The 24,310-nt window shown below is 44.9% G+C and overlaps 1 protein-coding gene across 2 annotated transcripts in view; it reads left to right on the top strand.

The window, feature by feature from the left end:
* GGA2 (golgi associated, gamma adaptin ear containing, ARF binding protein 2) overlaps positions 1-23,190 on the top strand; it is a 33,641-nt gene extending 10,451 nt beyond the window's left edge. For both annotated transcript variants that reach the window (XM_041749693.1, XM_041749692.1), the window contains exons 5-17: positions 1,723-1,846; positions 4,016-4,119; positions 5,514-5,594; positions 6,079-6,216; positions 10,234-10,315; positions 12,399-12,524; positions 13,282-13,404; positions 14,118-14,146; positions 14,528-14,661; positions 16,664-16,821; positions 20,267-20,436; positions 21,382-21,492; positions 22,033-23,190. In XM_041749693.1, coding sequence (XP_041605627.1) covers positions 1,723-1,846; positions 4,016-4,119; positions 5,514-5,594; positions 6,079-6,216; positions 10,234-10,315; positions 12,399-12,524; positions 13,282-13,404; positions 14,118-14,146; positions 14,528-14,661; positions 16,664-16,821; positions 20,267-20,436; positions 21,382-21,492; positions 22,033-22,143 — 1,491 coding nt within the window. In that variant the 3' untranslated portion in view covers positions 22,144-23,190. The remainder of the gene's footprint in view (positions 1-1,722; positions 1,847-4,015; positions 4,120-5,513; positions 5,595-6,078; positions 6,217-10,233; positions 10,316-12,398; positions 12,525-13,281; positions 13,405-14,117; positions 14,147-14,527; positions 14,662-16,663; positions 16,822-20,266; positions 20,437-21,381; positions 21,493-22,032) is intronic.
* The last annotated feature ends 1,120 nt before the right edge of the window (positions 23,191-24,310 follow it).

The following is a 24,310-nucleotide window of genomic DNA, read 5'->3' on the forward strand; positions in this document are numbered from 1 at the left end:
CCCTCAAACCCTTGTGCCCCTTTGTAGGTAGGCCTGCTCACAGCAGAGCCTGCCAGCTAGTCTCTGATTTGTGACAGAGCTGAGAGGGGATGTCCTGTGTATGGAAGCTTTCCTCTTCGTTGGTTCGTAACCTTCTCTGGAGTCTCCCAGGTAGAATCTGAAGTTGGCTTCTGTATGCTAGAACTTAGATACAAGGCTTGTCCTGTGTGGCAGCAAGGTGAGTAGATCCCACATTGTTAGGGTTTATATGGAGGCCATATGGAGGTTCAGTGAGGTGCAGTATGTAGGTGTTCTCCACACGACATCATTGTCTCACGGCTGTGTCTGCATTCCAAGGACAGCGGAGGGAGTGAGAAACCTTAGTTTGCCCAGGTCCAGCTCACAGGTCAGCTGGTGGTCACATCTTTTTCGATGGCTTTCCCCAGTATTCTTCAGGGTCTAGGATGCTGGTCATGCTTATCAGCTGAGCCCTGCCTTTGGTTATCAGCATTTTCCCATTCTCCCTTCAAAGATAGCATTGTGGTGGCTGGCCTAGAGGGGTGAGGAACTCACTTGAGGGCAGGTTTTTTGGTGGCGATGGCAAGAAATACGAGGTGTGGCTTTAAGTTTTATGTCCTTTCTTGCCTGTCCTTGTACCTTTTCTCCCAGCCCCTGTCTTAGCAACACTGTTCTTGGGTGCCTAACATGGATGTAGCCCTCCTTTGCTACTTCTCAGCAATTCTCTGAACCAGCTGTGGGTCCTGCAATCTAATTCATTTCAGTTCTGCCACTAACTACCCAGAGTGATCACAGGCCTTATGCATGAAGGGCTCAGTCCTACCTAGACCGTGCCTACTTCAGATACCAGCCAGGGGTCTCAGCTGTCCCTAGGCTACTTCCTCTGCAGTCTGACCAGCTGCAAATTCAGGGGTTCCCGTGACCCGCCCCCCACCAGGTACATAATTCATCAGAAAGACTCACAAAAGATAGGAAAGCACTATATTCACTATTACCCTTTTGTCATAAAGGATGTAAATGGAAGAGATCCATAGACCACAGTCTTGAGGGGAATAGGAAGCAGAGCTTCTACACCACTGTCCTGGTACATCCATGTGTTCTAACTAGGAAGCTCTCTGAACCTTGTTGTTTCAGAGTTTTTATCTGCAGTTATGAGGCATTTTGAGTAAATCATTAGCTGTGATTAGCCTCAGTCTCCAGCTCTCTCCCCTCTTGGGGGTTGGCCTAAGAAAGTTCCAACCCTGTCATCACATGGTTGATTTTTCTGAAAGTGGTCAGTCTCTCCCTTAAAACTAGGTGCTCCCCATGAATGGTTACCATAAACTCATGTGTGGTCCAAGGGGCTCATTGTGAATAACAAAAGATACTCCTATAACTCAGGAAATTCCAAGGGTGTTTGAAACTGTGCCAGGAACTAGGGACAAAGACCAAATATATTCTTTTACTAATCTTGACTCGTTCAACAAATGAGTGTTCTCCTGTGGCTCTAACCTGGCCTAGTATGTGGTGGGCTTCATGTGAGCAGCTGTGGAGGCTGACTCCTTGAAGTCCAGGAGGTACCTGTGGCTGGCTACCAGGCAGTTTGGCCTATAGCACCTCCCAGCTCCACCAGCTGTGGGCAGCTCACTGCCCAGGATCTCAGCAGCCATCTCTTCCTTGGTAGCGCGTGCTGGCTGGTCTGCTCTGTCCTTTACAGCTTTACAATTTTTGCCTTTTTCTTTTCAGTACCTAGGTTCCTGGACCACAGAAAAAGTGAAAGGAAGAGTCATTGAAATACTCTTCAGTTGGACTGTCTGGTTTCCGGAGGATATAAAGATCCGAGACGCTTACCAGATGCTGAAGAAACAAGGTCGGACTCCATGGCTTACATTGCATTTCCTCTTCACGGTATCTGTTTTTGTTTTTTTGTGTGCTTTGTGTTTTGTTTTTTTGTTTTTTTTTTTTTTTCAGTGAAAGCTGGATATCTTGTGTAGGACAGTAGAGACTGAGACACGTGATTTTCTAAGATTTTTGTTTTACTTTTTTAAGATTTTATTTACTTAGAGCATGAACAAGAGAGTGAGAGAGAGTGAATGAGAGAGAGCATGAATGGGTGGGAGGGGGAGAGGGAGAGGCAGACTCCCTGCTGAGCAGAGATCCTGATGCAGGGCTCAATCTCAGGACCCTGGGATCATGACTTGAGCCAAAGGCAGACACTTAACTGACTGAGCCACCCAGGCACCTCTTAAAGATTTTATTTTTAAGTAATCTCTGCATCCAACATGGGGCTTGAACTCACAACCCTGAGATCCAGAGTCACATAACTCTACTGACTGAGCCAGCCAGGTGCTGCTGACACAAATAATTTTTGTGCCCTTGAAACGGGCAGACCTTTCCTTCTTGTACACAGGAGTTGAGGTGGGTTTGAGACTACTGTTGCTATGGTTACCCTCACTCACTATACCAGATTTTAAATTCCTACGATGTTGGCTTGTGTTGAGTGTGGGAGCTGATTTGCTAGAGTTTTTCTCTGTATTTGCTTCATCTCAGTGTTAGGTCTTCCTTTTTTTTGCTCAGAGAGGGTTTTTTTCCAGATACTTTCTTAATAGTTGATTGTTATGACTTCTTACCCAATGCCAGTTAGCCTGGTAAGGGGGTAGGCGTCATAATTCGTTGTAGGCCTTGATTTTAGGTGGGCACCATGTCTTGGGTTTCAGTAGGGCCTGTGTGTGATCCTGCCCTTCCCCTAGTGGCACAAGGCTTTCTCTTCTGTTCTCAAGCTGCAGTAGATTTCCCACTGCTGCTCTGAGGACTATAGGGTTTATTGTCCTTCCCCAGCAGTTGAAGGTGTTTGTTCTGGAGGGAGGGAGAAGGGCATAGGTGGGACAGCAGGCCTTTCCCATTGTCTTTCCAAGAGTTCCTGGAGAAGAGCCTGTCCCTCTTGTGTGTTAGGGGCCTAAAGGTTCTGTGTTGGGCGAGCCCGGGTGGCTCAGCGGTTTAGCGCCGCCTTCAGCCCAGGGTGTGATCCTGGAGACCCGGAATCGAGTCCCATGTTGGGCTCCCTGCATGGAGCCTGCTTCTCCCCTCCGCCTGTGTCTCTGCCTCTCTCTCTTTCTCTTTGTGTCTCTCGTGAATAAATAAATAAAATCTTAAAAAAAAAAATAAAGGTTCTGTGTTCTCTTGCTAGCTCACACTGGCCTGTAAACAATTTAGAAACAATTTTATCTGAATTCGCCTTGGTGTTGCCTTCCATCTTGACTTGGAGGCGCTGCCTTTCCTTAGATTTCAGGTTATTTCTTGCCTTGTGATCTCCACTCTTTATTAGATTCAAGAAAAGCAGTGGATTTGTAGGTTGTCCAGTGTCGTGTCGTCAGGGTTAGAGTGATGTAGTTCATGCCTTTCTGTGTCCTGCGTGGAGGCTGGGAGTCTGTAGAGCTCTGTAGAAGGAACCTGGATTCAGGATGGACTATTTTGCTCTGTCACATGTACTCACTGTTCTTGGGAGTGTGGTGGATCCTACAGTAATTTCTGGGTCCTGGGAGGTTTTGTACCTGCATACAATGATCAGTATTTTTATAGCGCAAGGGCCACAGCCCACAAGCTCTAGGGTATGGTTCTGATCTCACTTAGTTTGGCTCTGATGTCCCTTGTTTTGGTTCTGGGTCTTTGGAATCGCCTGAAGGAGGATGCAGAGCCTTGATCATTCCCTGGATCTTTCCCTTTAAAGTCGTTGACAGGGATCCCTGGGTGGCTCAGTGGTTGAGCGTCTGCCTTTGACTCAGGGCATGATCCTGAAGTTCTGGGATTGAGTCCCACATCAGGTTCCCTGCATGGAGCCTGCTTCTCCCTCTGGCTCTTCTCTGTGTTTCTCATGAATAAATGAATCAAATCTTAAAAAAAAAAAAAAAAAAAAGTCATTGACAAAGTGTTTCCCCAGTGGGATATCAGGAGCTAGGAGTTTCTGGACTTTATGCTGCATGCTATTGAAGTCCAGGAGTACCCATATCTGTATCTTAACTTCACAAATTGTATGTTTTAGGAATCATCAAGCAAGACCCTAAACTACCAGTGGATAAAATTTTGCCTCCACCTTCCCCCTGGCCCAAGAGCTCTATCTTTGATGCTGATGAAGAAAAGTCCAAGGTAAGGAGCCCCTCCCTGACCTTGGTGGCCGACTTGGAATCTGATCAGACCCCTTTTAGGAACTCTCCTGAAATACCCCTGGCATGTACTCTGATCCCTGGACCAAAGATTGGGGAACTATGGGGAGGTGGGTTAGTGAGTTCTCTCTGGAGCAGGCTCTTAGAGTCAGGTAGCACAGATCTGAATGTTTTCTTCATGGATGGGGCCAAATAATAAATGCCATGTTCTTTGTTCCCTCCATGCTTATCTGTATAAGCGTTCTGAGGGAAAGAAGGTACAAAAGGATAACCCAAGTGGGCAATGTGAATGGTCAGTTGTATCCAGTGTATGTGTGGTATTAGGAGAAGATGGTGGAAAGAATCAGCTGTATATTGGCTCAAGTCTCTCTCTTTCTGTGTGTGTGTGCGCGCGCGCGCCAGTAAGCCTGATCCTACACATTCTCCTTCTGCTATTGCTTCCCATAATTGTTGCTTCTCATACATCAGTAAGGAGAGGGACAAAGACCTAGGGATAGCTTTAGAGTGCCTCTGAATGGGAAGAGGGCTCTTGAGCACTGGTGGGGCTGTGCTTTTGGTCATTACTGTTCTTGGTCACATACAGGTTCTGGGAAGTGAGTACCAGGAAAGCTTCAGGCTGTCTGAGTCTGGCTTGGGTTCCCTCTGCCTCTAACTGCACCTCTCAGCTGTACCCTTCCTTTGGACCTAGAGGTTCCATGGCCATGGGGTCAGAAAGGCAGGGTTGTACTAGGTTCTGGGCTGCCTTTCTCTCTGGCTCTTCTGCTGATGCTTTAATAGTTGCAGAGGGTGGGAAGAGGAGAGATGGCATGGACTTTGCAGAAAGAGAATTCTGCATCACCTGGGCAAAGTTACTTACACACTCTAGGGTTCAGTGTAGCCATCTTTACTGCATCAGTGACGACTCAGTGAGTTCCATGTGCATGGTGTTCTGCTAGACGTTGGGAATAAAGCGAACAAGATCACTGATTGGTGTGTCCCATCATAGAGTGTATGGCCCAGGACAACCTCAGCACTAGTGACATTTTGGTCCAGATAATTTTCTTGTTGGGGGCTGTCCTGTTTACTGTAGGGAGTTTATAGTATACCAGCCTCTACCCGCTAGATGCCAGTAGCACTCCCAGGTGTGACAACCAGAAATGACTCTAGTCTTTGCCAAATGTCTCCTGGGGGGTACCCCTTTCACCTTCTTACTGGTATTGAAAACGAGTGTCTGTGGGGGATAGTCTTAATACCTACATATTCTTATCCTGGGGACTTGGTAAGAGAATGCATGGGAAATGAGGAGCTGTTGTCAGGATTCCTGTATTACTGCTGCTACTGCTCTGGGCCATTTAACATGGGAGGTCATCTCACCTGCTCTTCGTGTTCATTCTTTAGCTTCTGACAAGGCTTCTGAAGAGCAACCACCCTGAGGATCTTCAGGCTGCAAACAGACTAATCAAGAACTTGGTCAAGGAGGTGGGAATTTTTCCAATGTGTTCTGCAGAACTTAGGATGTGTGTGCTTGAGGGCCTGGGTACACAGTTGTCCGGGGAAAGAGAGTGCCTCTGGGCCCAGAATGGGGGCACAGCTGAGGGTCCCCTGAGGGTAGCAGGATATGACTGGAAGCAGAGTCATGCTGTATACTTCCCAAGTACTTTTATGTAAGAGCCCAAAGCACTCACAGACCCCAGTTTCTGTCCCAGTGAGTCTAGTTGGGGAATCTGGTTTTCAAAGGGGTTAAAGCTGGTAGTATGAAGCAGTGGACCGCCTGGTCCCTGGACTGCATTGCCTTTTGCAGAGATCCTGGGCTCAGAGTGTTTTTTTCGCCCACTGAGTGAACACTCCCGCCCACTCAGTGTTCTAGTAACTTCCCTGAGCTTGCCAACGCAGTGCCTCTTTCCCGCCCCTTGCTCAAGCATTATCTTCTGCTCCCTCACCTCCATCCTCTCTCTTCTGAAAGGAACAAGAGAAATCAGAGAAGGTGTCCAAGAGAGTCAGTGCTGTGGAGGAGGTTCGGAGCCATGTGAAGGTGCTGCAGGAAATGCTGAGCATGTACCGCAGGCCGGGGCAGGCCCCACCAGACCAGGAGGCCTTGCAGGTACTGTTTTTTTTTTAAAATAAATAGATTCAAGTATAATTGAGTGTAATTGACACATTAGAAATTGCACATATTTAAAACATATTTGATGTGTTTTGACATGTGTGTGTCTATGAAGCCATCATCACAATTAAGGTAGTAAACATGTCCCTCACCCCCCAGAATTTCCTTTTCCCCCCTAGGTAATCCCTCCTCTCCTTTCCTCCCTGTCTCCCTATCCCCATTCCAAGCAACCACTGTCCTACTCTGTGTTATGATCAATTTATATTTCCTAGACTTTTGTATGAATGGAACAATATAGTTTTCTTTTCTTTTTTTTTTTTTAATTTTTATTTATTTATGATAGTCACAGAGAGAGGGAGAGAGAGAGAGAGAGGCAGAGGGAGAAGCAGGCTCCATGCACTGGGAGCCCGATGTGGGATTCGATCCCGGGTCTCCAGGATCGCACCCTGGGCCAAAGGCAGGCGCCAAACCACTGCGCCACCCAGGGATCCCCCCACAATATAGTTTTCTTTCTTTTTTTCTGTTTTTCTTTCATTCTATTTCTTCCTTCTGGCTTTCCTCTCTTGGCATAATTGAGATCCATTCATACAATGCATATCAATAGTTTGCTTTTAATTGTTGAGTGGTATTCTGTTGTGTGTGTATATTACAATATGTATATCCATCTTTTGATGAATATTGGGTTATTTACATGATTATGAATTAAGCTGCTGTATATAAACAATTGTGTATGGTTGTGTCAGGATTTTATGTGAACATAAATTTTCCTTTCTCTTGGGTACATGCCTAGATGTGGGATTGGTGGGTCACATGCTAAGTATACAGCTAACTTTGGAAAATAGTTGGCCAGTTTCTTAAAAAGTGGTAGTATCATTTTATGTTTCTAACAGCATTACATGAGAATTCCAATTCCCCCACATCCTACACATCTCGAGGTCTTTTTTTCACACCTTTATTGAGAATTTACATATTCTAAAAGCAGCCATCAACACTAACTAGAAGAATTGAATCGGCCCTAAAAGAAATCGTGTGCCCATTAACAGACACTCTACCACCACCTCCCCTGCCAGCTCCTGACAACCACTAATCTATGTTCTGTGTCTGCAGATTTGCCTCTTTGGACATTTTGTGTAAATTGAATCCTACAACATGTGGTCTTATGAATCTGGATGCTTTCACTTAACGTTTTGAAGATTTTTCCATCTTGTAACATGTATCAAAACTTCTTTCCTTTTTATGACTGAATTATATTCCGATGGCTGCCTCACATTTTGTTTGTCTGTTCATCAGTTGGGAATTCGGGTTTCCACTTTGGCTATTATGAATGCTGCTATGAACATTTGTATGTAAGTTTTTTGGTGTGTGCAATGTAAGCTTTTGATTTTCTTGAGTATATATATCTAGAACTGGAATTGCTGGATCATATGGTGGCTCTGTTTAATTTTCTGAGTGACTGCCAAGCTGTTTGCCAAATCCTTGTGCCATTTTACAATCCCACCAGCAATATGTGAGGGTTCCAGTTTTCCATATCCTGCCAACACTTGTTATTGCCTGTCTTTTTGATAATAGCTATCCTAGTGGGTGTTAAGTGGTATCTCACTGTGGTTTTGAGATGTATTTCCATGATGGCTTGAGTTGAGCTTTCTTTCCTGTGTTTGTTGGCCGCTTGTGTATCATCTTGTCTGAAGAAATGTCTGTTCGGATCCTTTGCCCAGTTTTTAATTGGGCTGTCTCTTAGGTTTTTTTTTTTTTTTTTTAAAGATTTTATTTATTTATTCATGATAGTCACACACACACACAGAGAGAGAGAGAGAGAGAGAGAGAGAGGCAGAGACACAGGCAGAGGGAGAAGCAGGCTCCATATAGGGAGCCTGACGTGCGATTCGATCCTGGGTCTCCAGGATCGCGCCCTGGGCCAAAGGCAGGCGCTAAACCGCTGTGCCACCCAGGGATCCCTGTCTCTTAGTTTTTGAGTTGTAAGGGTCTTTCATCTATCCCGGATACCAGTCCTTTGTCAGACGGTTTTCTCCCATCCTGTGGGTTGGCTTTTCACTGTCTGGATAGTGTTGTCCTCTGAAGCAAATGTTTTTAATTTTGGAATTCTTTTTTTTTTTTTTTTTTTTTTAAGATTTTACTTATTCATGAGAGAGAGAGAGAGAGAGAGAGAGAGAGAGAATGGCAGAGACACAGGCAGAGGGAGAAGCAGGCTCCATGCAGGGAGCCCGACATGGGACTCGATCCCGGGTCCCCAGGATCACACCCTGGGCCGAAGGCAAGCACTTAAGCCGCTGAGCCACCCAGGCTACCCTAGTTTTGGAATTCAGTTTGTCTATTTTCTTCTGTCGCTAGTGCGTTTACTGTCCTAGCTATGCCAGTACTGTCCAGTGCAGACAGATGGTGCTGGAACTGGAATGCTATGGAAGCCAACCGTTCTTAGTCTGTCCTTGGAGCTGTGCTCTTCTCCCTCCTTCTGTTAGCTACATTTGTCCAGCTTCTTATGCTTCTCTGCACAGGAGAGATGGCCTTCACCTAGCTCCTTAGTTTCCCTGCCCTTCCATTTTACTGTGTTAGTAGAAGCAAACTAGTATCTTTCCTTATTCCAAGTTCCTAAGCAAAAAATCTGCTTGTCCAGCATGGCTCCTATATCTACCCCAAGCTAATCAGCTCAGGTAGGATTGAGTAGTGTTATAGAGAAGATCATGCTGGCCTTCTGGGGCCAGAGGGGACAGTACTCAGAAAGTACTCTGCTTGGGCCAGGCAGACACTCAAACCAATTCCCTATGGTGAGTTTACGCCCAAGTCAATCAGCAGGGTTGGCGTGCTGGCCTTCTAAATAGCACAACTTTTCCCCCCTCCCCCACCCAAGATGATAACCAGCTAGAAGACAGGAGAGATGTGGCAGGAAACAAACCTTTACCTTTATAATGGGTAAAGCATACTTTGGAAAAAGTGGCACATAAATATTGGCCAGTGGCTTCCTAATACTGAAGCCTAATCAGGTAGGTGTACCTACCACCTAAAATAGTGCTGGCAAACCAGGGGCTTCCTTCTCTAAAACGTATAGCTGGTAGGAGCAGAGCCGAATGTGGGTTTCCATATAGGTAGGTAGCTCTCAAGAGCAAAGTGGCAGGAAGGGGCTCGCTCCTTCCTGTTTCCTCTCCCAGACTCCCCTATCAGGTCTTCATTTTACCAGCCCCGGGAAGGTCAGTAGAGAGCACTGCCACCAGGGAGGCCTGGAGTATTAAGTTAATGTGCTCCCTTGCAAGGAAGGAAGCCCAACGTGTACAGAAGTTACATGTCCTCCTTAGTACATAGCATGTGGAGGGTGAAGTTGTCCAGAGCACTCTCCTGGGATGAGGAGAGTGAGATTTCCCAGATGTTAATTGGTGCAGAACGAGATTTAGTCCTGGGAGAACCTGCAGTGGGAAAAGGAAGACTGGCATCAGACAACAGTTGGAATCCCTGGGTGGCTCAGCGGTTTATCACCTGCCTTTGGCCCAGGGAGTGATCCTGGAGTCCCGGGATCAAGTCCCACATTGGGCTCCCTACATGGAGCCTGCTTCTCCCTCTACCTGTGTCTCTGCCTCTCTCTCTGTGTCTTTCATGAATAAATAAATAAAATCTTAAAAAAAAAAAAAGACAACAGTTGGATGGGGCGTTTGGGTCTTAGTTTTAAAGCAGGGCAGTCACTTCAGGCTTCCATGTGGGGTTACCATTATTAAAGCTCTTCTAGGGGGCAGGGAAAGGAGCTTGGAAAAGAGGTATTACCCTACATGCTCAGAAGGTGGATTCTTAGGTCGCCTTTTTAACTATTTAAAAAATTCAGGTAACTGTAGCCCATACCTTTTCTAACACTGTTAACAGCCTTGTCACTTCAAACCTGCAGTCATGCATTTGGGACAGACTAAAGAGGATGCCAGAAGCCCCAGACTCTGCTGTATGCTTATTGGAGGCACCTGGGGCCTTGCTGTGGGTCCTTGGTGTGTGCAGTGAAACCAGGCTCTGTTTTCTCAGGTCGTGTACGAGCGATGTGAAAAGCTGAGGCCCACCCTGTTTCGGCTGGCGAGTGATACCACAGATGACGATGATGCACTCGGTAACGCAGCTGTTCTTCTGGAGGCACAGCTGGGACACTGGGGGGTGGAACACATGCTCCTTCCTGCAGGGCTGCAGTGGTGCCAGAAATAAGACAGAGTGGCTTTAGGTTTTTCAGAAGGATGTATCCCGTCTTGGCTTAGAACTGATTTCCAAGACAGTCTAGGCCTGAGCAAGCAGTCATCAGCAGGTCTGAAAGCAGAATGAGCGGTGGAAATGTGCCATGTAAGTTGGGTGTAAGGGAGATGCTGGAATGGATACTGGCGTCCACAGAAGTCTGAGAAACTGCTGTATCTTGGAGGTTTCACCAACCTGAGTGCCTTCAGGGGGCACTTACGTGAGGCTGGCTGAGGAGGAACAGCAGGGACGATGGTAGGGACAGTGGAGAATTTAGTACCTGTGCATAGGGATTGATTGATTGATTGATTTATAATGAGGAGCAGAGATTGTAAGTTTTATTTTATTTTATTTTATTTTATTTTATTTTATTTTATTTTATTTTATATATATTTTTATTTTTTTATTTATTTTTTATTTTTTATAGAGACAGAGAGAGGCAGAGACATAGGCAGAGGGAGAAGCCGGCACCATACAGAGAGCCTGATGTGGGACTCGATCCTGGGTCTCCAGGATCACGCCCTGGGCTGCAGGCGGCACTAAACTGCTGCGCCACCGGGGCTGCCCCTGCATAGGGATTTAAATAAAACATTTTGTACTTTTTATTATGGAAAATTTCCAAACACGTAAAAGGAAAGAGTGGGATAAATCCTGTGTGCCCTTTACGTGTTAACAATTACCAGCTCATGGCTCATCTTTTTTCCTCTTGTTTCATGTGTACTGTGCTCTCTTCCCACATCCCTCATTCTCTTTGAAGCAAATTCCAAACGTTTCAGGGTGATCATCAGTGTTCAGATTTCCCTGGGCATTTAGTTTTAAAATCAGACTCAAAAAAGCCATACTTTGTAATTGGTGGCATTTCATAAGTCTTGTTTTAACAGATAGATCCTCTTTTTTTTTTTTTTTAAGGTTTTATTTATTTATTCATGAGAGAGAGAGAGAGAGAGAGAGAGAGAGAGACACAGGCAGAGGGAAAAGCAGGCTCCATGCAGGGAGCCCAACGCGGGACTCAATACCGGGTCTTCAGGATCACGCCCTGGGCTGAAGGTGGCGCTAAACCCCTGAGCCACCCTGGCTGCCCAGCTCCTCTTTTCTTCACCTCTTTCTTATTACATAAAAAAACATGTTCTTTGACCTACAAAGTTTCTTTAGACCACAGTGGTCTGAGGGCATGCATGCCCTGTGGTATTTAGGTATGTTTTTCTATATCTGATACTTATAAATTCATCATATATTTTTTTAAGATTTTATTCACTTATTCATGAGAAACACAAAGAGAAAGAGGCAGGACACAGGCAGAGGGAGGAGCAGGCTCCAGGCAGGTAGCCTGATGTGGGACTTGATCCCTGGACTCCAGGATCACGCCCTGGGCTAAAGGTGGTGCTAAACCCCTGAGCCATCCGGGCTGCCCTCTTTTTTTTTTTTTTTTTAAGATTTTATTTCTTTATTTTAGAGAGAAAGAAAATGAGCAGGGGGAGCAGCAGAGGGATAGGGGATAAGCAGGCTTCTGGCTGAGCAGGGAGTCTGATGGGCTGATTCCAGGACTCTGAGATCATGACCTGAGCGAAAGGCAGACACTTAACTGACAACTACCCAGGTGCCTCCCCACAAAAATCTCTTAATGTTTGCATCCACATTGACAGGACCAGTTTTTTATTTTAGTTAATTAAAGTTTCAGTTCCTTGGTTGAAGGAGACGTGTTTCAAGTGTTGACTATCCTGTTGAAAGGTACTGGGAACGGCGGTGAAGAAATTTGGTTCCTCCTTCATCTTGAAAGCTAGAAGTATTGGGGTTCAGGGACTGAATGACTAGGTCTGCTAGGGGCCTGATCACCTGATCTGAGGGCAGGAGGCATGGGTATACTGAACCTGGTAGAGCCATGGGATAGCTGCTGTCTGGAATGGCTTAAAAAAGACCGAGATTGTTGGTAGCTAAATCAGGCAGGTTCTCATTTTTCTCTCCTTCAGCGGAGATTCTCCAGGCAAATGACCTTCTCACCCAGGGAGTTCTGCTATACAAACAGGTGATGGAGGGCCGAGTCATCTTTGGGAACACAGTGACCAGCTCAGTAGGAGACCTACCTGTCTCCAGAGGTATGTGCAAAGAAGCCTCTCCTTACTTTCTGCCTGGTCATCCTATAAATCCCAGAGAAGAAATGGATTCTCAGAATATTCTGGGTTATGTTATAGAAATGAGACACATTTTTGCCCTTCCCATTGACAGTAGGTTTTATTTAGCCAGCTTCTGCCACATGTGCCATCATGAACTGACTGGCAGGTGCGACCCCAGGTTTGGGTGTCCTCAGAAGCAGATGGCTATATTGTACCCAGGTTTTGATTCCTTTTCTCATGAATGCTTTACCTACAGGAGTTAGAAACCAAACCAAAAAAAAAAAAAAAAAAAAAAAAAAATCTGCTTTGGTGGTGCCTTGCAGTCTAGCTGCATCAGAATCATCTGGAATACTGGCTGAAATGCAGATTCTTAGGTCCTCAGCTTGGACCTTCTGAATTGAGACTGCTTAGAGCTCAGCCTGGGTTTTATATTTTTATTAAGCACTCAGTGATTGTGATTAGCTATGGTCAAAAGGCTTGTGAGCTAGAGACATCAGCTCTGATTCTGGCCAGGTTGAATGGATCCTTAGTAGAGGACACTGATTGCTGAGGTGGAAAGGCAGTCCTCTGGCTGCCTCATATTCCAGATGCCAACTCAGTCTGTACATCCAGCCATGCAGTGGGTGTGCGTTGAGTGGCCCATGTGAGGTCTTCTGATTGGGAGAAGGCCTGTGGGAAGCTGACAGGCATTAAGTGGAGACTTTGCTTTCATCCTGATATTTTTTTGGCCATTCTCTAGTCTTTCAGAAACCAGCAGGCTTCATGAAGAGCTGCCCTCTGATTGACTTGGAGGTGGACAATGGATCTGAGCAGGCTGGGACTGTGGCACCATCATTACTTCACCAGGACCTGGCAGCCTTAGGTGAGGGTTGGTGTTCAGGGGGAGCAGGCACAGAATGGCCCTGACTCCCGGGGAGAGTGAGTAAGCTGGTTCCACTTGGAGAGAATATGCCCGTTTTTAGAGGGAGCTGGGTGTACAGTAGTCCTCCCACCTTCGTCCATGGTTTCAGTTACTAGAGGTCCGGAAGCAGATGATCCTCCTGACTTATGGTCAGAAGGTCAGTAGTAGCCTAGGGCTATGTCACATGCCTACGTTGTTCACTTCACTTCATCTCATCACGTAGGCATTTTATCATCTCCCATCACAAGAAGACAAAGGGTGAGTACAGTATAATATATTTTGAGAGAGAGACCACATTCATGTAACTCTTACTACAGTGTATCATTATTCTGTTTTATCATTACTGTGTCTAACTTACAAAGGAAACTTAATTGTAGATGTATATGTGTGTTTGTGGGGGGCATAGGGATTGGCATTATCTGCCTTTACAGGCATCCACCAGGAGTCTTAGAAGATATCCCCTAATGGATAAGGGGGTGCTACTATCCTGGGAAGTTCAGAGAGAGGTCCTCCTTGCATTTAGTCTCAGATTTGCCATGGAGGAGTTGAATGATTTTGGGTAATTTGCTTTGCTTAGGCTTTCTAAATGTTCTAGAAAGGATGAACATGGAATCAATCTCCAGTTCCTATTGGGTAGAGTTACTGGTATGCATCTTTTTGTTTCTTCCTTATAGGACTTGGTGATGCTCCGATTACCAACGAGGTAAGGAAGCTCTTCCTAGGGGCTGGAGAGGGGGTGTGGTCCCCCAAACCTAACTTCATGAGGAGAGTGCTGCCTGGGCACGGGGAAGGGGCTACAGCATAGCCTGGTGGCAGTTATGGACTTGGCCGTCCAAAGCCTCTTCCTTACCTATACTTGTCTGACTTGAACCCCCCCAAGAGACACATTTTTCCCTCTCCTTGTACCCCTACTCTCTTTAGTGGTATCCAGGCTCTCGCTTACGGAAGGTCTGATCAGGAGTCCTATATTCTCTTGCCCTTTCTTTCTCCTCCTGCCCCAGGAAATGCAGTAGGCCTATGTCATAGTGTCACCCCCCTGATCATTCATACCCTGCCCTTATTTTAGCCATTCCTGGTTTGACAGGTTGCCGATCAGAATTGCTGTAAGGAAAAGAGGAATCCCACCGCCAGCACGCTGCCAGGTGGTGGTGTTCAGAGCCCTCCTGCAGAAAGGAACTTGCTGGATCTCCTCTCCCCACAGCCATGTCCAGGGCCTCTGTGAGTCTTGTGGGCAAGGAAAATAGAAGAGTGGCTCTTATGCATGCTTCATGCTCCTGGCGTGGGGGCTGGGCCAAAGAGCAGTGTTTATGTAGTAGAGTATGGAGTGACACCTGAAGATAGCCTGAGACTTCTCTTTCCCTGGAGGGACTTCTTCCTGTCTACCAAAAGTTCAATATGTGTTTCCCTTCTCCTTTGGCCCTCATCCTAAGTCAGAGGAAAAGACATGCTTTGGTCAGGACCTTTGCAAAGGGGTTGGTTTAAGGAGTAGCAGCAGTGGATGATAATGATGATTTTGGTGATCATAGACTTTTTTTTTTTTCCTTTTCTGATTACAGTGTAATCTGAAGTTAAGCAAAATTTGATCACTAGAGAAATAGATAATATAGGAAGACCCAGTTAACACATTACTACACACACAGAAATGCAAAGAAGGAACATTTGACGTTATCTTTAGGGAGTGATAAAATGCTTATTTTTATACAAATGGGGTCATAATTTACAAACTGTACTCCAGTGTGAGTTTTTCATATTACATCTTTGATACATGTCCATATTAGTTTATATAAATTTCTCCCATTCTGATGGTTGTATGTAATATTTGTATATTTAGTCATTCCCCTCTTGTGGTTATTTACATAGCTTTCAGTTCAAAGGCATTTGGAGCATTTTTTGTAGTCTGGATTCCTAAAAGTAGAGGTGCTCTAGGGCGTGAATATAGACATGTATGTAGATTCTTTTGCTTTGCCTCTGGGAAGGTTGGAGTGGTTTGTCTTCCTGTAGACAGCCTGAGAGTGTCCATGTCTGCAGTAGAGACACAGGGCCCTCGTGGACATGGAGATATGCTGGGAGATCATTCTTGTTGTCACCCAGAGGGGGTTTCTTTCCATTTACTTCTAGCCACTCAGCAGGGGGCTGGTTATCTTCCTGATTTGGGAGCAGGTTACTTTAGACTGTAGTTTTCAATTTGTATTGGAAAATGTTTTCCGAGTGCCTGGGTGACTGAGCAGTCGGTTAAGGTCTGACTTGGTTTCAGCTCAGGTCTTGATCTCAGGGTCTGGATGTGGAGCCTACTTAAAAAAAAAATGTTTTCAATCTATATTCCAAATGGACAAAATCATGAAGTGTGAATGAAGTGGTCAGTGTAATCGGTGTTATCATCTCCTAGCTCCCACTATTCTGGTGACGATGTATAAGAAACTTAACCTAACTGAGCAACTTGTTGTCAGAGGCTGCCTGACAACTATAGCCTTGATTACCTTCATAGGTATAATTTATTGGGTCCTAATTATGTGCACACAGTCCCCTAAATGCCTTTTATACATTTTCTCATTTATTTTGTCTTTAGATTTTATTTATTTAGTTATTTATTTATTTATTTATTTAGAGAGAGAGAGAGAGAGAGAGAGAAAGAGAATGGGCCTGGGACACAGGCAGAGGGAGAAGCAGGCTCCATGCAGGGAACCCGACGTGGGACTCAAGCCTGGTCTCCAGGATCACATCCCAGACTGCAGGCAGCACTAAACTGCTGCAGCACAGGGGCTGCCCACATTTTCTCATTTAATTTTAATAACTCCATGAAGGACACCTGGGTGGCTCTGCAGATGAGAATCTGCCTTTGGCTCAGGGCATAATTCCCCGGTCATGGAATAGAGTCCCACATAGGGGTCCCTGGGAACCCGCTTCTCCCTCTGCCTATGTCTCTGCCTCTTTCTCTCTCTGTCTTAAATTTAAAAATAATAATAATAATAATAATAATGAATTTTTTTAAACCCTAATAACCCCGTGAGATAGATGCTAGATTATTTCCATTTTATGGATGAGAAAACTGAAGCACAGGTGAAATTACCCATCTAAAGTCCTATCCCTCCAGAATACAAGGAGACATATATGTTTCTTTTTTTCCCCCCTTTCGTATATCATTCTTCAGAAAACCTAATCAGATTTCTGGAATTGTCTGTAATTTTTGCTAGTCTTAATATTTTAAAAAATTTCTTTGCAGGAATTATGTTCCACAGAAGAGCATCCCTAAGGAAGTGCCACCTGGCACTAAGTCCTCTCCAGGCTGGTCCTGGGAAGCTGGGCCATTGGCTTCTTCCCCATCCTCCCAGAATACACCTCTGGCTCAAGTGTTTGTCCCTTTGGAGTCTGTTAAGCCCAGTAAGTACAGTTTCACTTTTTTTCCCCTTCCCTTGCTATTAGATATCCAGCTTTATCTGCTCTGGTTTGGTAGGGATTGGCTCTTAAATTGGGTAAGGTGACTGGTAGAGATTTTGCCTGAAGATGGCTTCATAGTCTCTTACCTACTATTTTTTGTAAAGTTTTCTCTGTCTTGGGGTTGACACTATAGATAAAGGATATTGGGGGCTTTAATTTAGGGGGCTTGAGTCTATTTACAGATGTGATGCTCACTCATTTGAAATTCAAGTAGGGAATGTCCAGTGTGGCAGAAATAATTCTGAAGATGTGGGGTTAGATGGAAAGGAAGAACTTGGCTGGTGGTCCTCTTCCACTAGGGGTCCTCATTAGAACGGAAGAGCAGAGATTATTTCCTTACGGAGGATGGAAGGAAGGTGACTGCGTACAGTTAACATGCTACATGTGAGCAGGAGATACCTGGGGTCTTTAGATGTATGGTGCAGGCCCTTTTCTCTGGGCATATGGCTCTCCTATGGCTTGGCGTGCTGAGGTCACATTGTAAGGAGCCCTGGAACTAGGCAGAGGAATTTAAAAAGTATGTGGTGGGAATCATTTACGATATTTACTTTAACTTAAAAATAATACATGTTCAGGGACACCTGGGTGGCTCAGCAGTTGAGTATCTGCCTTCGACTCAGGACATGATCCTGGAGTTCCAGGATAGAGTCCCGCATCAGGCTCCCTGCACAGAGTCTGCTTCTCCCTCTGCCTGTGTCTCTGCCACTCTCTTTCTGTGGGTCTCACGAATAAGTAAATAAAATATATTTTTTTTTGGTAGACAGTTCAGGCTTTTATTGAGGTCCCATATCTAGGCTCACACCATTGAATTTCAATTATTCTAGTTTTAGTTCTGGTAAATCAGAATGTCACGGGCTGTAAAAACAAAAGCATCCCTGTGTTCTTTAGCGCCCTTTCTGGGGCAAGTAAATAAAATCTTAAAAAAAGAAAAGGACTATCATTAGTGATATTTCTAAATAAAATAATAATAATACATTTCAGTGTTAATTTCCTAGTTTTGATAATTGTACTGTGGTTATGTAAAATGTTAACATTTAAGGAAGTTGGGTAAAGAGCATATGGGAGTTCTTTGTGTTTTTGTAACATTTTATAAATCTGAAATTATTTAAAAAGTACAAAAAATTAGGGGTACCTGGATGGCTCAGTCAGTTAAGCATCTGCCTTCGACCAGGGTAATGATCTCAGGGTCCTGGGATGGAGCTCTGAGACCGGCTCTCTATTCAGTGGAGAGTTTGCTTCTCCCTCTCCCCTCCACTGCTGTTTTTTCTTTCTTTTTTTCTCTCTCTCTCTCAAATAATCTTTTCGTTATTTGTACTTTTTTCTTTTAAGTGAAAAAATACATTTAATGTAGAAATTTTATTTTTAAGAATTTTTTAAAGATTTTATTTAATCATTTGAGGGAGAGGGAAAGGGAGAGAGGGAATCTCAAGGAGACCCCGTGCTCAGCACAGGGCCTGCCTCTGGTCTCGATCCCAGGACCTGGAGATCATGGTATGAGCTGAAATCAAGCGTCTGATGCTTAACTGACTGAGCCACCCAGGTACCCCTCAATGTAGAAATTTTAGAAAAAATAGAGCAGAAAATTGAAATCTATACTATTCACCCAGAGATGGAAGTTCTGTTATGTCTTTTTTTTTTTTTTTTTTAAGATTTTATTTATTTATTCATGATAGTCACACAGAGAGAGACAGAGAGGCAGAGACACAGGCAGAGGGAGAAGCAGGCTCCATGCAGGGAGCCCGACGTGGGATTCGATCCCGGGTCTCCAGGATCACGCCCCGGGCCAAAGGCAGGCGCCAAACCACTGCGCCACCCAGGGATCCCCTTCTGTTATGTCTTAATGTATTTTCTTGTCTTAGTCATGTGCATATACATGTTTTTAATAAATTGTAAAAGCATTACTGTAGTATACTTAGAATGTTTTATAGCCTGCTTTAATGTTATAAGCCATAGCAGTTTTTCATGCTCTGAATTGTTCTTCAAAACCTTTATTTTTTAAAATGTCTCCATACATTATATAATCATGGCGCTATCATTCATTTATTCAATTTATTTTTTATTTTTTAATGAAAATTTTTTTGGATATAGAATGTGCACTCCTGTGCACTTGAGTTGGGGAGGGGCAGAGGAAGAAGGAAAGAGAGAGTCTTTTTTTTTTTTTTAAGATTTTATTTATTCATAGAGACACACACACAGAGAGAGAGAGAGAGAGAGAGAGGGACAGAGACACAGGCAGAGGGAGAAGCAGGCTCCACACAGGGAGCCTGATGTGGGACTTGATCCCGGGTCTCCAGGATCACACCCCGGGCTGCAAGCGGTGCTAAACCGCTAAGCCACCAGGGTTGCCCGGAAAGAGAGAGTCTTAAGCAGGCTCCATGCTCAGCCTGATGCCGGGCTCGATCTCACAACCTTGAGATTATGGTCTGAGTTGAAGATCAAGTCACTCACTTAACCGACTGAGCCACCCAGGCACCCTGATTCAATTCCTTTCTTGAAGGGTAATTTGCTGTAGAACTTACATTTTGATAAGTGATGTTTGGCATAAAATAAGGATCTTCATTAAAAAATTTTTTCCCAGGTTAGGTAGTTGTCTACTGCTTACTGAATCAGCTACTGACTTTGAAATAGGTGTTCTAATGTGTTAAGTTCTCCTATTAGGTCTATTCTGCATGCTTTGTTTTCTACCTCTTTGCTCAGTTGTATACTTATGAGTATTTATTGATGCAAATAACCTTTCCTTCCTCTTTTTAAATGGATAGTCTCATGAATTTACCCTCCAACCCCACCCTCATTTGCTTTAGAATCATTTCTTAGATGAATTAAAACAATCCTTTTAGGATTTCCATTGGAATGTTATTAAACCTATTGACTTGAAGAGATCTGTGTTTATAGTATTATAATATCAAATGCAAGAGGTGCGTGTGTGTATGTATGTATGTGTGTGTGTGTGTGTGTGTGTGTGTAGTCATATAAAAGAGACCAGAAGGACATAGGCCCAGATGTTAGCAATGTTTATTTCTGGGTAAATTATTGGTGTCTTTTATTTCATTTTTCTATGATATCCTGTATTTTCTGTAGTGTTCAGCGTATTTTAGTCATAATCCTATCTCCCTCAAAAAAAAGTTCCTTTTTTTAAAAAAAAGCTGGTAATGTGCTTCAGATAGTTGGATGGTGGGGAGAGATCAGTTTGAAGGGCCTTAGAAGTCCTACTGGAAGTAGTGAGGGCTGGTGGTGCAGAAAGGTTGGGTCCAAGGAGGTCAGTCTAGGAGCTATGCTGACTGGAGAAACAGTAGCATTTGATGATAACATGTACATCTCTTTCAGGCTTGGCTGTGGGCGACTTTGTGGTCATGCTAGTAACCCTTTTGATTGGGTCCTTCTCTACCAGGCAGCCTGCCGCCTCTTATCGTGTATGACCGGAATGGATTCCGAATTCTGCTCCACTTTTCCCAGAGTGGGGCCCCTGGCCACCCGGAGGTGCAAGTATTGCTGTTGACCATGATGAGCACTGCCACCCAGCCTGTCTGGGACATCATGTTTCAAGTGGCTGTGCCAAAGGTGAGTCGTCACTGGCCAGCTTTGAATTTTTCAATTAAGCTACTATGTTTGAGTGCCAGGTCCTTTGCTAGGACATTATCTTTTAGTTAGGTATCAGAGACACAATCTTCAGAGGAATTTAAGATCAAAGGGGGGAATTTGATTGGCTTGTGTAACTGGGGATTTCTGAATATCTGACTTCAGATGTGGCTGGATCCAGATAAGTTCTTAAAATGATTCCTTAAGAATCTGTCTCTTTCTGCCTCTTGACTTTGGTTTCTTCTTTGGAGCTTATTCTCCAGCAGAGTCCACAGAGCATGGAAATGGCTATCAGCAGCTCTGGAGTGACATAGTTCTTAACCTCCTTAACTCTTTTTATCTCAGAAGGAAACTTCCATCTGATATGAGGCACTCATATTGATTACCCAAGAAAGGGCTAGGATTGGCTCTGCTGGCGTTACTTGCATACCTGGGACCAGTAACTTGTGTTAAGGGATATGAGGTACTCTGGCCAACTTATATACTGCATCCATTCCTTTCCAAGGGAAGTAGGGCCCCATTGATTAATAGCCATACCAGCGTCACAATGAACAGGGAAAGGAGGTCCTGAAAGGAAAGATTTGAGGTAGGCAGAAATAAAGATATGTATCATCTCATCCTCATGGTAGTTTTGTGGGATTTGTTATTGTTACCTCTATTTTATAAATTGCTCATCTAGGGCTCAGAAAGGTTAAGTATTTTGCCCAAGATCCCAGAACTAGTAAGAAGCAGAATTAGAACTCAGCCCAGGTATGCCCTAGCTCCTCATGTTGCCTCTCATAAGCTAACACTAACCACACAACTTCTGTTTATGGAAGGAAAGGATTTTTGAACCCTTTAATTTGATGGGTGTTTACGTAAACTCCATCTTTGAAGCTGTACTTTTTTAGGAATGAGTTAGATAATGGATTTTTCTCTCCCCGATAGTCCATGAGAGTGAAGCTGCAGCCGGCATCCAGCTCCAGGCTCCCTGCATTCAGTCCATTGATGCCTCCAGCTGTGATCTCTCAGATGCTGTTGCTTGACAATCCACACAAAGTATGTTCTGGTAACTTTGATAGCAAGGGGATGGGGGGTGGGGCCCTGAACTGAAGGTAGACAACATGATAGGTTGAAAGGTTTATTTAGGTCTTGCTCTAAAGTCTCTGGTTGGGAATGGTGGTGGAATATTTCTCGCTGAGTCTGTTTTTCTTCGGGGGCTCATTGAAGGAAGATCTGTGACTAGTTTCCCATGAGCTGGGATCCAAGAGAGTGACACAAACTCCCCCTTGTACCATGGAGTCCTCTGAAAGGGTGTGAATTCTGCCTGTCCCTCCTTAGCTGGTCTCTGAGTTGTGGTCCACCTCAGGACTGCAAAGGTGTGGGAGTTCTCCGAGGATGTATGGCTGGCTCCCCTTGTGTGTGTCGTCCTAGAGGGTCCTGGCCAGGTGTTCCTGTCATATGGTGGTTTGAAGGCCTCGCTGGCATGGAGTTAACATGATATGCTATTCTTTGGTGACTGCTGGGTGGGTAAAAGCTCTTACATTGGGCTGGTCTATGTCTCTCCCCACTAATTTAATGTCTTCTATCTTTGTCCAGGAGCCCATCCGGTTACGGTATAAGCTGACATTCAACCAGGGTGGACAGCCTTTCAGCGAAGTAGGAGAAGTGAAAGACTTTCCAGATCTGGCAGTCTTGGGTGCAGCCTAACTTTTCACAAGACAGACCCTGCCATTTGAGCTTAGGCTAATGTGAATTTTGCTGTCTAGATAGGACTAATCATGGTGATTTAGTGCGGAGTGCCAAGAGTTCTATCCTGACTTCAGGCTTTGGATCCCAACCTCTGACTTATTCTGCAGATACTATTTGTGTGTGTGTGTGTGTGTGTGTGTGTGTGCGTGCGTGCGTGTGTGTGTGTGTGTGTGTGTGTATTGGGGGTTGTGGGGGAGGGTAGAGCAGAGGGCTTGAGGTGTGGACCGTGTGGGAAATGCTAAAGCATTTCTGACAGCCATCTGCTACAATCATCTGTTTCAGCATGTTGGTGGACACGGAAGTCCCTGCCTCAGGTTGGAGGTTTTATAAGCCAAAGTTGTGTTGTGTTTTGTTTTTTCCATGTATTGTTATCTTTTCATTTATCCACTCTGTGCCTTGTCAGCCTTTGAAAGTCTTGGTTGCTCCCAGGCTGCTGTTCTCAGGGACCTTAAAAGGGACCTGGTTGGTCTTGGGGCAGAGAGTGTCTTCTGGGGCACTCTCTTCCAAGAAAGACCTTGTCTCCATTTCCATTAGAGAATGCTACTTGCATGTGTTTGAGAAGATCTTCTAAATGGAATGCTTGTTGCACTGTTAGCCAGGCGAGGGGCTGCCACTAGACCAGAGGACCACTCTCAGTGGGCCAATCATGTCCTTCACCACTGTGCCTTAGAATCACCCAGAGAGGACCTTCCAGGGCAGAGGGGAAAGCAGATCCCAGGCCTTATGCAGGCCTCAGGTTCTTTGGGTGGGGCAGCCTGTCTGGGCCCTTCCTCAGAACCCTCCTCTCCATTCTCATCCTCTTCCTCCACGAGTGTTTACTCTCAGAGCTCTTCGATTGTGACGCCATGCCGGTCATCATCAATCATAACTAACAGGCTCACCCTTGCCTGTCGACTTCACCGTCCAACATGAAGAACTGACGCAAATAGATACGGAAAGAGCTTAGCAGTGATTTCAGTGGTGACTGAATATAGAAAGTCCTTGAATAAATACCCGTGTAGCAAATATGCTTTGTGGAGTCTTGAGTAAATAGATGCAGAGCCTGTTGCATTTAGAGGCACTAAGCCTCAAGGGCCCTTCTCCCTGTGGAGGAAATAGGAATATTTTAGGCTGTGGTACTCAAAGAGGAGCTTTAGTGAAGGGAGAGTCCCTGGGGGTCCAAACAGCTGGAGTGGTTTGCAGGGAAAATTCAGGTTTATCAGCCATTGTCAGAAGTGCCTGCTGTGGGCCAACAGCTTCTCCAGTCCTGTTTTGCTGGTGTGTAGGGGAAGTGAGCCTCGCCTTGCCAACAGGGCCTGATGGACTTGGGAATCCCAGCTGCTCATCTGTCAGAGCAGGATTCTACCTCAGGAACCACAAGGCTCTATTTGGGGTTCTTTATCACAAAATCTGGTACTTTCCAGTTTGATCTTTGAACTTCAGCATATAGTGAGAACTCCACCAACAGTAATTGGTGGGGATGGGAGCTGTAAAAGATCATCTAGCTATGCTAATTTGGTGGGGATGGGAGATGGGAGCTGTAAAAGATCATCTAGCTATGCTAATTTGTAAGCAAATGTGAAAACTCATAAAACACATAAGTGATGGACAACTTCTTCATTTGGCATAACTCCCATAAGATTCATTTTAACCTAAAATTACTTGCATGTTCAACGGTTCTGTATAGCTTTTATGGGCTCTAGGTAATTTCATAGTCTTTAAGAGGAACCCGTCATAATGATGATGTCTACCTATGTAGAACTTTATTAAAATGGGTGATTGAGACACATGAGATTTTTACCCCCTGGTTCAGTGGTGAACCTGTGTCTGTCTCAACCTTCTGTCTTCCAGGAGGCAGACTCCTAGCCATGCTTAGGTGGAGTTGGACAGGGTAGGGATGTAGGGGGAGGGGGGCAGTTCCTGACAGTGGCCCTGGTGTTTATCATCAGTGCCTTCTAATGATCAAGTTCGGTAACTACTGAAGACCTGGCCTGTATCCTTTCCACTGGCTACTAAGAGCCCAGCACTGTTGTAAGCACTGCAGATACAACAGCAAAACTCGTTCCCTTCGTGGATCTTCTGCTCTAGTGCAGAGACAAATCCATCATGTCTTAGGTGGAGATCTGGCACTGAGGATCAGTATTTC

The sequence above is a fragment of the Vulpes lagopus genome, chromosome 3, assembly GCF_018345385.1.
Source record: "Vulpes lagopus strain Blue_001 chromosome 3, ASM1834538v1, whole genome shotgun sequence".
Taxonomy (NCBI): domain Eukaryota; kingdom Metazoa; phylum Chordata; class Mammalia; order Carnivora; family Canidae; genus Vulpes; species Vulpes lagopus.